Here is a 15,421-nt window from a genome sequence, read left to right as displayed (position 1 = left end):
ATATGCATAAGGATAACTCGATATTTTATTGCTTATTTGGGTATTCACATTGGTTCATGCTTGCCATTTTTCCTAAATCTTGTTTTACATGCTATGTGATGATTTTCAGTGAATATAAGTTGAAGAACCATTCCACATGTATTCAGTTGTCTGAAACAGAATGTTGTACATAGTAGAAATTTCACACACACAGAGACACACAAAATATACATCAGTATATGCAAATTAAAGTGATGGTGATTATGTTGTACTCTGTAAACCCTGATTAAGTGAACTTTATTGACTTAGTACCAAGAAAAGTTTGACAGTACTAGCCTGAATTCAAATTTTTTTCTATCTCTCAATGTCCCACTGAATGGGAAAATCATTTGATTAAAACATTGTATTTTAATTGCATAGTGTACAAGTAACCTTAATTTGTCTTGCCTATAAGGTTTTTCTCTTTCCTTTTTTTTTCCTCTCTCTCTCCCTCATTGTAAGCAGTAGTAACATATAACATTTTCATGCCACTTGCTCATATGTTGTACTGTATGAACTGTAGCTGATTGCTTAGTGTCTTACCAGATATGTGACAAGTACACCAAAAAATCAGTGTTTGTAATATTCAGGTTCTGAGCAATAATAATGCAATATTGATCATTTAAATGACTTGCAATGCACCAAATATTTCTGCAGAATGCTCAAGGTGCAGTAAAAGTGAACAACTCAAAGAATACAGAATTGACACAATGATTAAACATTTAAGACACGTCATGTACAGCAATGGCCTAGAGGCCACTGAAATTTTTGTTTCTTGGACAACAGAAGTGTTTGTGGTCCAATCAGGCCACCAAAGTTGATAGTGTGTACAATATTGTTTGTATGTGTTTTTCTCATCCAGAATAGGGGAGAATAACTCACAGCTCAGTACATCTTGTACTTGATAACTTCATACACTTCAGCTAGCTACCAGATGAATGCTAGTCTTCATGGCCAGACTCAGGCCATACTGTAAAACATGATAAATTCGCGGCACAAAATTTTCGCGAATTGGAACCGACAGCCTTTTTCGTGGCATGAAATTTTCACGAATTGCCACTGGCGTTCAATGCATGTAGTGTAGACAAGAAATTTCGTGTGCATTTTGATTTCGCAAATCTTGGCGCCCACGAAATTAAAATGCACGCTAACATTCCTCGTTATACAGTATTTCCACCAAATTTGATGTACACACTGTCCAATGCCCCATGTACAAAAACACACAAAAAAAAGTTAATGTGTATACAGGGAGTCTTGATTCGATTCTTCAAAGAATCAGGTGATTTACCTTTTCCCGTCTTCAGGAAGGCTGTCCCTTGAGGAAGGCCCACCATGCAAAAGCTCTTTCTCCCCAAATGTTTTCGTAGATTTTGGAACGACAGGGGCGCAAAAATTTGATGTGCATAATTTGCAGGTACAGCTGTACAGGCAACTGTGTAGCAAAGTCCTAGGGACAAGCAGTTTATTTGTTATATCGAAATTTTGTTTTATCTGAACAAATAACTGTATATAGATATCTGTCTGATAGTTCTGGGCCCTGAATTTTACTTCATTGTTTCTGAGATTTTGTTATATCCGTATTCATTAAACAGAAGCTGGGGTGGATCCAGAAATTCTGTAAAGGGGAGGCGCCTTTGCAAAATTTACACGCCCCCCATTTTTTTTCGTTTTTCTTTTGTTTTAAAAGAAAATAAAGAGGGGGCACGTGCCTGGTGCACCCCCCTCTGGATCCGCCACTGCAGGAGTGCACTGCACATAATTACTAAAGAAATGTTATATTGAGGAACTGAGCCTTAAATGCAATGAAAAACAAGCATTTTTGTTCATTTATGTAGCATAGTAGAAATTATTTAAATATCTATGAATAAAGATGCTAAGATATTCAGCAAGAAATCGTTTCTGTCTTCTGAGTGGACTCCAGTGTCATCCTTCCAAACTTCAATACCTATGTATTTTCTAGCTTTCTCACAAAGACCCTTATTAAAGGGATGGTAATAGTTTTGGTGGAGACCTGGCTTCAGGTTTCGGACTTTTTTTTGTGGGGGGGGGGGGGGAGGTAGTGAGAAACCTCGTAGGAAATACGAAAGAGCTTGTAATTCCAAGAGGAATTCAAAGTTTATTTGATGAAAATTGGTCTTAAAATGGCTGAGATATCCTAACAGTGGACGATGATAATGAAAGGTGGGACCCACCTTTTAATAATGATTGCTTTGTTTTACTCTGTTGTTGTTTTGTTTTGTTTTGTTTTGTTTTGTTTTGTTTTGTTTTTGGTCGGGATATCTCAGCCAATCAAAACTGATTTTCATCCAATAAACTTTGAATTCCTGTTTGAATGGTATGCTCTGTAAACTTTCATAAGTGGTTTGTATCTCGCAAAAATTTTAAAACTCAATCCCCATCTCCACGTTATACCACCCCTTTAAGTCTTGATGGTGAATTATGGATGCGTGGAACGATTGTATGATGTGGTACATGCACTGACAACATAGTGACTCATGTTTTGTAGTATACCCCGGGGAAATCTTTTCCTCGCAGTATTGCTTCCTCCATTATCTACTGTCACGAGAGCGAGTACGTAGATTAATTTGACGCCTCCATTCATGAATGAAATGTTTTGAAATGACGTAGGGCCTAATGTTTTCATGAGAGAGAGAGAGGGGGGGGGTGATGGGGGCGGGGGGATGAGGGCCTAGCGGGAGAGGAGAGAGAAAAATGATGACGGGTGTATGGAATTAGTGAGAATTCTAGTTCAGTGAGATCTCTTGGGGCATTGATACTTGACATGCGTACACACGTATCAATTTCATTCCGTCATAATCTCGTGGGTGTTTTTTTATTTTCCGCTCTATGTATGCCGTCATTAGTTGAAAGGTCTTCCATTCCAACACACTCCCAATGAAAAAAGACATGTTGGTGTACTGATAATCACATGATTTGACAAAAAGCAAGCAAAATAAAGTATGGATATTGGACGTGTCCTATAGATGCTCCGGCAAACCGGAAAATTGGCTTGTCAAACAAATCGAAGCTAAAACATTCCATCAGGCTCATTTTCTCGTATTTCTTTGTTTAAGTGTGTGTGTGTGTGTGCGTGTGTGTGTGTGTGCGTGTGTGTGTGTGTGTGTGTGTGTATGTGTGTGTGCGTGGTTTTTTGTGTGTATGTGTGTGTGCATGTGTGTGTGTATGTGCGTGTGTGTGTATGATTTCATTGTCTCCCATTATGAAGCCAAATTGAGCTGTCACCCCATGTTTAGGTTTCGACTATGTAACAGAACGTTGCAAAACAAAAAGCATGCAACATGTTGCACCAAAATCTATACGATATATTGAAATACATGTAAAACATTAGATAGACTGGATGATTTCATGGCCTCATTTGTCTTTGTTTACAGGGGCGGATCCAGGGAGGACCGCAACCGGCGCACGCCCCCCCCCCCCTTTATTTTTTGTTGAAACAAAAGGAAAAAAAAGAAAAAAATGGGGGGAGGGGTGCGTGCGCCCCCCTTTAATTTCGTAAACGCACCCCCTCTTTACGAAATTCCTGGATCCGCCCCTGGTTTATGTTTGTTGTTTAGTGTATTATTATACAAATGATGCACAGGATAGAGTGCGTTAGTGTAGGCGTAGTGCACTCGAGGGTATTTACAATTGTGCAACATGCACTCGGCTTCGCCTCGTGCATGTTTCACAATTGTAAATACCCTCGAGTGCACTACGCCTACACTAACGCCACGAAATAATCCTGTGCATCATTTGTTTTATAAAATGGGTCGAAAATTCGAAAACTAACATCATTTTTCAGCGTTTTTCACGTACCTTTGTGGGTCAAGACGTCCGAAGATGTTCGTCCCAAACTTTTACGCACGTCGCACTCGCGGAAGTCCCGCACATACAGTATAAGTATAATGGGGGGTTGGGTTTCCGGACACCCGCATGAAAACTTACTTATTTTACATAGAATATGCACCCTTTACCTTAAAGACTTGATATAGACTCCTCATATAGGCCTACTAGACAACATACTCTGAAAACGGCGTGAGAATTAACCTGCTAAATCGTTGGATTTGCTCTTCAAAGTGACTCCATGTACGCGTCCGGTCCCATAACGCTTGGTCTACTGTACTGTACAAAGTGTACGTATAGTATACAGTATACGTACGTACGCCACATATGTTATGCACAAGGGAAGACAGGCCGGCCGGCCGGCAGCCCGAACTAGAAGTTGTTTACATGACAGCGCGTACGCGTATGCATGCAATTCATCGAAGGAGCCGCCGCGCGCACAGACGATCGGCAATCTACCATAGGATTACAGGCAGTGCAGTTGTACTGAAGTAAAGGAAGGAGGTGTGTCTCATTTCAGCGCTTCCTATTGGCTACATTCTTGAACCCATTTTATAATATATGTTGTTGTTCTTTTGGTCTCTGCGAAAGATAATGTTATTTCCTTACACCAAGTCAGTGTATTACCGTATCGCGCTGGAAGTTCGCAGGCGGATGTTCAATATACATCCTGTGGATGGAAAAAACAGCCTGCCTGCATCGTCATAGGGCCTATACAGTACTTTGTGTACGCTGCTAACATTTACAACAAGACAATAACGTAATGCAAACACACTTTTTGTGAAAGTATATCGCGACTGGACCCATTGAACGCATGAACAGGCCTATCACTTATCACCAAAACAAAGATACTGAATCAGACATACAGGACGTATAATATAGAGATTGACGAATGTTGAAGGAATGGTTGTTTGATGACAACTTGCTAGGGTCGATGAGGCCATAATTTTATACATGTACATGTGTTTAGAATGGCTTTATTCGTTCCACAATATACACGTATCAGTTAAACCTGTCTTCGCAGCTACTTGTCTACAGCGTTCACCTGTCATATAGGGCCGCTGAAAACAATTCCCCTTGAACAAAAAACAAAAAAAAAACAAAAAAAATGTTAAAGACCCTGTCTAAAGCTGCCACGTGTCTATAATGGTATACTTTTTTCCGTCTCCCTTGGGTGGCCGCTATAGACAGGTTTGACTACGGATACAAGGCACCCTACATTCACAGGTGAGCGTTTGTTTTTCTTTAGCAAGAAATAGAAGAAAGGAACAGAATGTTCAACTCATGACGGCCACTCGCAATCCGATCTTCCTCCGGCTTCAATTTAATGTTACAGTCCTTTGCTTTATTTCAGGGTTGATGTGAAGCGTAATTCATTATGTTCAATGGCAAATGTGCGCCATTAATGGATTGCGTTTGTGAATTAATGTGTTTTCTTTCATTTCATTATGTTTTAATACTATATTTGTTTTCCCATATGTGTTCGTCGTGTGAGGTATGTGTTCGTTTGATGGACAACATTACGACTATTGCGTATCCGAAGTGACAATTCGCACCATGTTCAAATCACAACTTGTACAATAATGGATTGAGTGAAATTGGGGGGGGGGGGTGGCAGATTATGTAGAGATTTCATTAAAAAAAAACCGGATCTGAAATAATATACTGTTAGGCTACAGATTTTCAATGTTTGCTTTGTTTTAAAGAAGCAGTGATCGGTCATATAACCACATATAATAATGAATTCATATCTGCTTCTGATGTATTACAATTTATCATGGATGTTTCTCTTCCTATTATATCTCGATCTATAACGATCAAAGCATTCCATTCACCTGCTAAACACTAATTAAGTTCCTAGAAATGCTGGGATTCGAACGTATAGCAGTGGATCCAGGAATTCTGTAAAGGGGGCGCAATTAATTATTTCTGGTGCCACTTCCGGGCTTCATTTCATTTTTTCTTTTTATTTCTTTTGTTTTTAACGAAAAGTAAAGGGGGCGTGCGCCGGTTGCGCCCCCCCCCCCCCCCCCCCCCGGATCCGCCACTGTATAGATAAGTACTTATAGGGCAAGCCCCGATTGATCCATCAGTGCATGTGCTCGCACTGTGGTTGTTAAGGGCAACTTTTGTGAACAAAGCATTCGTAGAATTTGAATACATTTATCGAAACGGTCTTTTAAAAATTCCTCCACAAGTCTCCCATTATCTGCACTCACATATAGTATCATTAATTCTTAATTCGACGTCAGATGAAAAGGATAAACCGGTTGGCCTATATTGTATATGGTATACTTTCGCAGGTTATCGTTGTCTTCGTATAGCTGATACATGATTTGATGGGAAAGGGTTCTAAACTATCGACCAATACATGTTTTTCGTTTTTTTCTTTTTACTTTTACTGTATACTAAGACGATCACAGGAGCGTACCTTGGATGATTACTTGCTAGGTCGACCACTCTCTGCGTTTCATTTAAAGTGTTGAATTAGTCCCCAACAATAGAAGAAGAGTTGGTCTCAAAATGATATAAAACAGTCCATCTAAAGACTATGCAAAATGATTGTGTAGTCTTGTTAATCCTGGTTTTGCAACTTCTTATTTGTCCATGGCATTATCAGAATGATAATCAGTTCTCAATTCCGTACTGTACAATGCATATTCCCATTTCACGCGATCAGGCACGTGTGATACAGGGATCCTATCAAACATTAGGCAATGCAGTTAGTCTATTACGGGTTCATTGATGAGTACTTGATGTAGCGTTATGCATTGATAAGCTCTATATTGTGATCAGGTACCCATTCCTTACAGCGAAAGATATTATTATGGGCTTATTCAATCGTTTTCAAGTAAAACAGTAAGCAACAGCTGGAACAACTTCAACAGTTTATTCGCAATCTCATGTCATAATATTTATAAGTTGTAAAGAAGTCCGTTCCTAAAGACTAATTCACATCTTACGCAATATGTACAGTTACGATTTAGTGCGGCAACTTTTAGGAATCTCTTCTGTCATATCATTCGCGGTGTTCGCACTATCAATCCCGATATCGGCACCAACTAACGTTCTCTAAACAGCAGTCACCAGCAGACAATTTATCTGAATTTACTGCTGTCATTGCCAGATATAAATCAATCATCATGAGCAAAGTTACAACTGGTAAGTTCTCTTATCCTTTGTATTTCGACTCAAAAGTTTAATGCAGTAATAGGCGTGCCACCACCTTCGCTACACTGTACAGTCCCACCCACTTTCCATGTCGTTGGGTTTAAGTGAACGCAAGACTAAATGTGTAAACTGCATGGTATGTTTGTGGGCGATAGTGTTTTAATTTCAAAGCATGTTGTGTGGAAGTCGTAGAATACTTCCTGCTGATAAACTAGAATTCAACATGTAGATAGACTTATATCACATAATGTAATTTAATTAAGTTGTTACCCGGCCCTGAGTCTGACCAGTGTCAGTAATGCTGACATTTGATTGATTGACCAAAATTTGGCGAGATCGGTCTGTAAATTTATCTTTCTTGTCGTGGCCGTGGCTCGGGTGGTGGGACGTGGATGGGCCGCGGAGACTACATCTGGCTTCATGGAATTGGCGTAAATATTCTTAGGGGAATGATAAATGCCAAATAAATTTAAATAAGAAGAACAAGGAGTCCCCTCTTATAACATAGAGTACAGTCCGGGAAACCCGCTCATGAGGACCGCCCCCGCGTACGAGGATGGTCCCTCCTCATGAGGACCTCCCCCCCCCCCCCCCCCCCCCCCCGCCTCATGAGGCCCCCCGGGGAACGCCTCATGAGGCCCCCCATTCACTTCTTTTTCATCTCACATCTGACGTATAAATTGTCGCAACTTTGCACGGTGATTTTTTGTTACACACACATGTCCACTATCCATGATGAAAAGAAGAAAAAATCCTGTCTGTTTTTTTTTTCAAAAATCGAGTTTTAATCAACCGATGCAGAGCGCCCAACAAAACACGGGCGCCAGCGCGTTCGCACAATGCAAGACTCCCGCACCTAGCGGCCTGATCCGACTAAATATTTTCGATGCTTTTTTCTGCGGCTCTCACCTCTCCGCGCACGAATCAGCCTCGTGAAGCTGAAGTCTGACATCTTTTTACACAAATTCGTAACGAGAAAAATTAAATCAGTATTAACCTGATCTTGTCCATATATTCCAAATTACTATTCCACACTGATAGAGTAGGTGGGTAGATGACATACTCCAGTTTGTTAGCAAAATAATCACTTTGTAGGTATGACGAGTTCACTTTCTTCGTCAATTCCGCCCACGATTCCGCCGCCCGCTTACCGTTTTGGCGCTTTCTCTGGAATCATCCCGCGACGCGACGTACGTCGCATCACAATTCACGCATCCAGCACATACCAGTCTGGTATGTGCTGGATGCGTGATGTGATGCGTCGCGTCGCGGGATGATTCCAGAAAAAGCGCCCAAACGGCGGAATACGTGGGCGGAATTGCTAACAAACTGGAGTATGTCATCTACCCACCTACTCTATCAGTGTGGAATAGTAATTTGGAATATATGGACAAGATCAGGTTAGTACTGATTTAATTTTTCTCGTTACGAATTTGTGTAAAAAGATGTCAGACTTCAGCTTCACGAGGTTGATTCGTGCGCGGAGAGGTGAGAGCCGCAGAAAAAAGCATCGAAAATATTTAGTCGGATCAGGCCGCTAGGTGCGGCAGTCTTGCATTGTGCAAACGCGCTGGCGCCCGTGTTTTGATGGGCGCTCTGCATCGGTTGATTAAAACTCGATTTTTGAAGAAAAAAAACAGACAGGATTTTTTCTTCTTTTCATCATGGATAGTGGACATGTGTGTGTAACAAAAAATCACCGTGCAAAGTTGCGACAATTTATACGTCAGATGTGAGATGAATAAGAAGTGAATGGGGGGCCTCATGAGGCGGGGGGAGGTCCTCATGAGGAGGGACCATCCTCGTACGCGGGGGCGGTCCTCATGAGCGGGTTTCCCGGACTGGAGTAAGAACCCCAATTTTCGGCCGGCCTCCAATATCCGGACACTTACCACTTATCACAAGGCAGCAAAGTCGACTGTCACAGCACAAGCAGAGACTCCAACTCTCCCGTTCTCGACGGGAGATCTCCCGCCGAAAGCCCATTTTTGCAAAATCTCCCGTTCTCCCGCTTGAGAGTTGATTTCTCCCGCCCTGGCTCTGTGTCTCCCGGTGAAAAGGATTTCTTACTTATTGCTATCGTATGTTGAAGAAATAAGCCTTAGATAACACCAGAGAACATCTAGAACCCTATAGGAACTTCGCGCACATCAACTTGGAGTCTCCCGTTTGCTAGGGGTTTCGGGCGGGAGAATCTCCAGATCAGAAGGTGCTTGGGGTTGGAGTCTCTGCACAAGCATATCACATCGTTTCACACACTAGCACACTCGTTCACCACGCGAAAATGCCTGAGTCACCTACAAAAATCCATCTAAAATCCCAAATTTTGCCGTCAAAATCGCGGAATCGCCGCGACTTTTCCAAAGCGCGCGCATATTAGGGCCCGTGTAAAGAATCGGGGTCGCCGAAAAAGCGCTAAAAATTGAAAAATTACGCCGTTCTGTTGCGAGATTTTTCACTTATCGCAAGCTCAGAGTGTGATGGTATCCTCAAAAACACAAAAGAAAAACAAAATCTCCGTACGTGCCGATGCAGTGAATAAATGTACAGGGGCTGAATGCAAGTGCAGAGTCTCCAAAATTCGGACACGAACGGGCGCCGCAACATCCCCAATGCAACCTTGCGTCAAGAAGGTATGGCGCGCGCGGATTTTTCAGCGGCCTTGTATGCGTACTGACATTGCACGCGTGTCCGGATTTTGGAGACGCTGTCCGAATTTTGGGGAATTGACAAGGTGATAATATTTGGGGATTTTGTGAAATTTTATGATCGGTTTGAGAAAATCAATATTAAGAAAAATTAGTTTGATATATGTAACAAACATTATTATAGATTTCATTTTGTGGAAAATTATTTGAGTTGAATAAATATTGCAAAAAAGCTTAGGTGTCCGAAAATTGGGGCTTTTACTCTACACCGATACGGAGCTCCTGAGGAGAGCCACTAGGAACACTAGCCATAAATGTGAAGAAAAAAAAAATTTAAAAACTCCTCCGGACAGACAAATTTTTCTGTCTACTCTGACATCATCTATATAATATGCTTAAACTGAACCTGATCGCAAAGCATTTGACAGTTCAACTGAATGAACTGTAAATTTTACAACTACAATGCAAATAGAGCAAGGGAGCACCTGCCGTTAGTATCGTGATTGAGAAAGATGTCTTCACTTTGTCTGTGACATATACGTGTATAATCAATGCATGTGTGCTCTCTGACAGTGACCCATGGCATAATAAAAGTTTGTCTAAAACAAAAGGTCAAATAGGCAGAATTCACATCAAGATGTAATAATTTGTGTTTTATTCATAAGAATTAAGATGGCAGCTGCAGCTGTCATGCATTACTACACTGTACCTACTTGATTTTATGAGAAGTGAATGCTGTAAGGATTTGATTTGTAATGCAGATTAGCCAGTACCATTTGTAACATGGAGACTCTGATCTTGCCTGAGTTGACCTTGAAAATTCAGATTCTAGTGAGTGTACAGATATTTGAAAATTGTTATCATTAAAGATGATGTGCAGTCACAAAGAAATGTCACTTTATAGTTGGGTCTTTGTCGTACCAGTACGGTTATCGTTATTGTTTAACTTTTCTTGAGTCATTCTTTTGTAACTCCAGTGATTCATGTGATAATAATTGCAGTTCTTGCACTTCTTACCTTAAAGACATCATAATATTGTGTTTGTTTGTCTGTCTTTTGAATTGAAACTCGTCACCCTCAGTTTCACTCGTTGAGAGCAATGCACGACCAAGTGGAGTAGTTCTGGTCCATTCCGAACGAACAAACACACCAGAGGATCCAACAGACCTTGTAGACCTGGCTCGACAAGTTCAAAAGGTCAGCTTAATCGTGATGCAATAATAAGGGGAACATCATCCAGTCATTCCCAGCCCCTACAATATGATTCTTGTGATAGGATGTGTTCTTGCAGTGCTGTACAGATCAGACGCCATGTTTGTTATTTTATCGTGTTTAAATGAGTTTACTACTTAGTCTGCATGAGTATTTTCACCGTGAAATGATGTTTGCTCTGTTTCACAGAAAATCGATTCCTCAAAATATACCACACTATGCTATTAGAATCACACAGATAATTAATTTCACACTGATTGAGACCAACCAATTTGATTTTTTTTTTAAATTAGAAATACATGTCAATTTTTTTACTTTGAAGAAAGAATCCACTTGTATTTGTCTCTACATGATGAGAAGAATTATACTCAAAAGAATGGTAAGAGAATAGCCTACACACTCTCAATTTGATGCAGTTATCTAGTTTCTATCAAGGTAGAATGGATTATGCAAACTTAAGTACCATTTTTAAAGGTACCAGTATTAAGGGTGCTACAAGTTGATATCAAAAGTTATGTTGGTACTCAATTGACAGGAACATTACTTTTGATGAGAAGTCACAAATGTGCTTCGTTGCAATTATTGGTTGCATATCACTCTCCTAACCAAGAATACAGAGTACATATAGTTTGTTTTTAGATAGAAGGAAAACATACTGCAATTCAGGAAAATAAGAGAGTACAATTGTATGTGACTTGCCATGAAGTGCAATTATTCCAATCACGAAATAATTTTTAAAGAAGTTCTGCAGTTCTAGGCCCATTTAAGCTCAAAGAATGCTTCTCGTTATTTTGTCATTACAGTACAGTTTTGATTTTATTAAGCAAAGGAACAAAGAGACCGATACTGAATGTTTTCACTTCCTCACAGGCAGATGAATTCGTGCGAGCCAACGCGGGAAACAGGCTGATGACGATAGCCGATCAGATTCGCCATCTCCAGGAGCAAGCCAAGAAGGTGTTGGAGGAGGCTAAACGCGATGCTGATCTCCACCACGCCGCCTGCAACATCAAGAAACGCCCCGGTCACAAGTACTTCCTGTACGAAAGAGAATCAGGGCAGAAGTATTTCTCCATCCTGTCACCTGAGGTTAGTATGGCACTCAGTAGTGCTCTTGATATCTTGTTGCATACTTGTAGCAAAACTTTGACTGTCAACCAAGAGCAAGGTATTGAATTTCTGCATTATAAGTTTCTGGAGCGATTTAGATACCTTTTTTTTTTCTTCTTCTTTTGTTTTGTTAACAATCCAGAATTTGTAAAGAGTGATTGCCAGTGTTGCACAAACTGGCAAAATTGATAATGATTATAGTACTTAGCAGCATCAACAATTACAGTGGAAACTCGATATAACGAGATGGACGGGACCGAGTCATTTTCCTCGTTACAGCCGATATCTCGTTATATCAGTAGGCATAAAAGAAAGGATAACGTAAAGACATTAATTTGCACATGTGGGACTATCCATCATCTTTCAATCAATACTGATAACTTGATAATGTGTGTGAGGGAATTACTCACCTTTATGGGTAAGAAGATGTTTTTCGCCAGTGAAATCCAATATGAAGAATGTGTTTCTTATTAATTGTAGATATTTGAATCTGTAAATTATATAGCTTGCGATCGTCTATGGATTAGTATGTGGTGTGTATGGGTGTGTGGAATATGGTCTGCACAATGCTGTGTGCAGTGTATGTGACACATTGTGTATGTACATTATGACTGCGTGTGTGTGAAGATGGGGAATTCCCTACGTAGAAAGCCAATCACAGCATCAGATTGCCTCACACCTGCTAAACGTCATGATGATGTCATGTATACATATGGCCGTCCCACCACATTTTCTGCATGTATCAGTGTGCGTGCACACACACACTTCACACGTACAACATGCAGTGCTAGTTGGTGCACTGAAGAAAATGATTGTGTGTGTACAAGACAGTTTTTGGTGCATCAAGCTTTACAATCTCGGAAGATGATAGCACAGGCGAAGTAAAGCTTTACCGAAGGCATTTTGCTTTACCTCGCTATAGCAGGTTTGATTTACTATGTTTTTCTTTGTTTGGAAGTCACAAAATTTATCTCGTTATAGCAGTTATTTCGTTATAGCCGATCTCGCTATAAGAGTAGCATTTTACATAGACTTGTGTGGAAGGAAATTTGGGACCGGGAAAATTTCCTCGTAATAACCGATATCTCGTTATAGCAGTGTTCGTTATACCGAGTTTCCCCTGTACTTGATAAAAATGATGACAGTGTTAGTGAGCACATACCGTAGGGACATATACACTATGTGTTTTGTGCTATATAAGCACTGTTTATTATTATTATTGTTATTATTATTATCATTATTATTATTATATTATTATCATATTATTATCATCATCTTCATTATTATTATAATAATAATAATAATTATTATTATTATTATTATTATTATTATTATTATTATCATTATTATTATTATTATTGTTATATTATCATCATATTCATTATTATCATTTGTCATGAGGTCCCTGGTTCAATCCCCCTGTCTGTAGCAGTTGTGCCACCAGGCAAGGAACTTAATCCTCATTGCCTTGTAATTTTGAGGGGACTAAAAGCTGCCCCTGGTGGTTGCTTGCTTACAAGCATTTATCCCTTCCCTAGTGGTCACGTAAAGCAAATCAATACATAAATGTGGATTTTGATAAAATTCAACTCCCTACCTTAATCTTATTAAAGGACAAGTTCACCTTCATAAACATAAGGATTGAGAGAATGTAGCAATATTAGTAGAACACATCATTGAAAGTTTGAGGAAAATCAGACAATCCGTTCAAAAGTTATGAATTTTTGAAGTTTGTGTGTAGTAACCGCTGGATGAGAAGACTACTGCAGTGTATGAATAACTTAGATGTCACATGCGTACAACAATATAAAGAAAATATAAAGAGAATTTCACAAAATTCCATCTTTTGAAAAAAGTACACATTCCCCTGACTCGTTACCGACAAATGTTATGGGTAATATTATTCCCCCTGCCTTTAGAAAGAGGGAAGTCAAGAGCTCTTTTATTATGCGAAAAAAGTGAAAATATGTTGAATTTTCTTTTACATTTTCTTTATACTGTTGTACGCACATGACTCACCAGCTGTAGTAGTCTCCTCATCCAGCAGTTCCAACACAAAAATTTTAAAAATTCATAACTTTTGCATCGATTGTCCAATTTTCCTCAAAGTTACACTGATGTGTTCTACTAATATTGTTGCATTCTCTCAATCCTTATGTTTATGAAGGTGAACTTGTCCTTTAACCATTGGTAGTCAGAGATCATGGTGAAACACATTGACCACAGATTTGAGTTCCTAGTTCTTCAATTTTATTTTTCTACATCAGGTGTTAGCGTTCACAAGTAGCAAATCCAGGAATTTCGTTTCGTCTTGGACAGCAATTCTCAAAAGAAACTGATACACTGCAATGCTGTATGTATGTATGGCAAACATTGAATAAGGTATCACATTTTAGCTGGGATTATCAGTGGTGGATTTAGGCGGAGGTGCACCAGATGTGCGCCTCACCCCCCCCCCCCCCCTTTTTTTTTAACAAAAGAAATTTAAGAAAATGGGGGGTGCATGCGCCCCCCATTAATTTTGTAAAGGTGCCCCCTCTTAACAGAAATTCTGGATCTGCCCCTGATTATATATATTTCACAGAAAAAAAAATGGATCCATATTACAGATATATGTGTGTGGGGTGATCATGGAGCACCGTGCAGATATGATACAATGTATCTTACTTGAAACTAATCAGCTCATGTATCTCAATGTTCAGTGTCTACATTTAAAAGCCTTGTGCTACTTTTCATGTTCCCACAGGAGTGGGGAAGCACCTGTCCACACATATACTGTGGATGCTACAAGCTGGAGTACGACATGTCGTGGACGCCGGAGGAAGACATCAAACAGCGCGGGGAGGACATCGCCATCATTGACAAGCTGCTAGCGAGCCAGACGGCCATCACGTACGACCCGAAGCCGAACTTTGATGGCATCATCCCCCAAGTGCACAAGACATCTCAGGGGGCCAGAGTCACGGAGCACATGGATGAGACACAGTGAAAGGGGGACCATGCTATCCTTGGATGCCTTCCCTGTCGCCGTGGTAACAAGTCACACCCAGCTGCTGCGTCATGCCAGCATGCTTTTCTTTGCTGGGCATCTGGAGAGTGCTGTGCGATAGTTTTACTGTATCTGGACTAAAGCTGAGAGGGGCAACGTTCTTCCGAGGGCCTTATTGTGGAATCCTTACGAGTCTAGTGAAAGCAACAACATCCAAACTATTTACCAAACTCTCATGCCCTGTTTTCTCAAGTACTATGTAGTGCAAGATGATGGAGATTAATCTTGTACTTTTAATATAAAACCATGAACACGGTTTGCAATGTATAATTTTTGAAGATGATAATTTAGATGTATTTGTATTTCTTTGTATACTTTCAAATGATTGGGAACATAAAGATTTTAGAAGTGTTGTGTTTGAAATTATGGA

At 40.1% G+C, this 15,421-nt stretch overlaps 1 protein-coding gene across 1 annotated transcript; it reads left to right on the top strand.

Moving 5' to 3' along the window:
• The first annotated feature begins 6,904 nt into the window (after window positions 1–6,904).
• LOC139721703 (uncharacterized protein C1orf50 homolog) lies at window positions 6,905–15,178 on the top strand. Its single transcript, XM_071633032.1, has 4 exons — window positions 6,905–7,023; window positions 10,762–10,877; window positions 11,763–11,981; window positions 14,749–15,178. Exons 1-4 carry the CDS (start codon window positions 7,005–7,007, stop codon window positions 14,989–14,991), a joined length of 597 nt encoding a protein of 198 aa, XP_071489133.1. The 5' UTR covers window positions 6,905–7,004; the 3' UTR covers window positions 14,992–15,178.
• Window positions 15,179–15,421: the final 243 nt, after the last annotated feature.

Source organism: Diadema antillarum, unplaced genomic scaffold, assembly GCF_040938485.1.
Source record: "Diadema antillarum isolate AM-2024a unplaced genomic scaffold, OU_Dant_1.0 scf00000147, whole genome shotgun sequence".
Lineage (NCBI taxonomy): Eukaryota > Metazoa > Echinodermata > Echinoidea > Diadematoida > Diadematidae > Diadema > Diadema antillarum.
The sequence above is the reverse complement of the archived record's forward strand: the minus strand, read 5'-3'. Positions and strand labels throughout refer to the sequence as shown.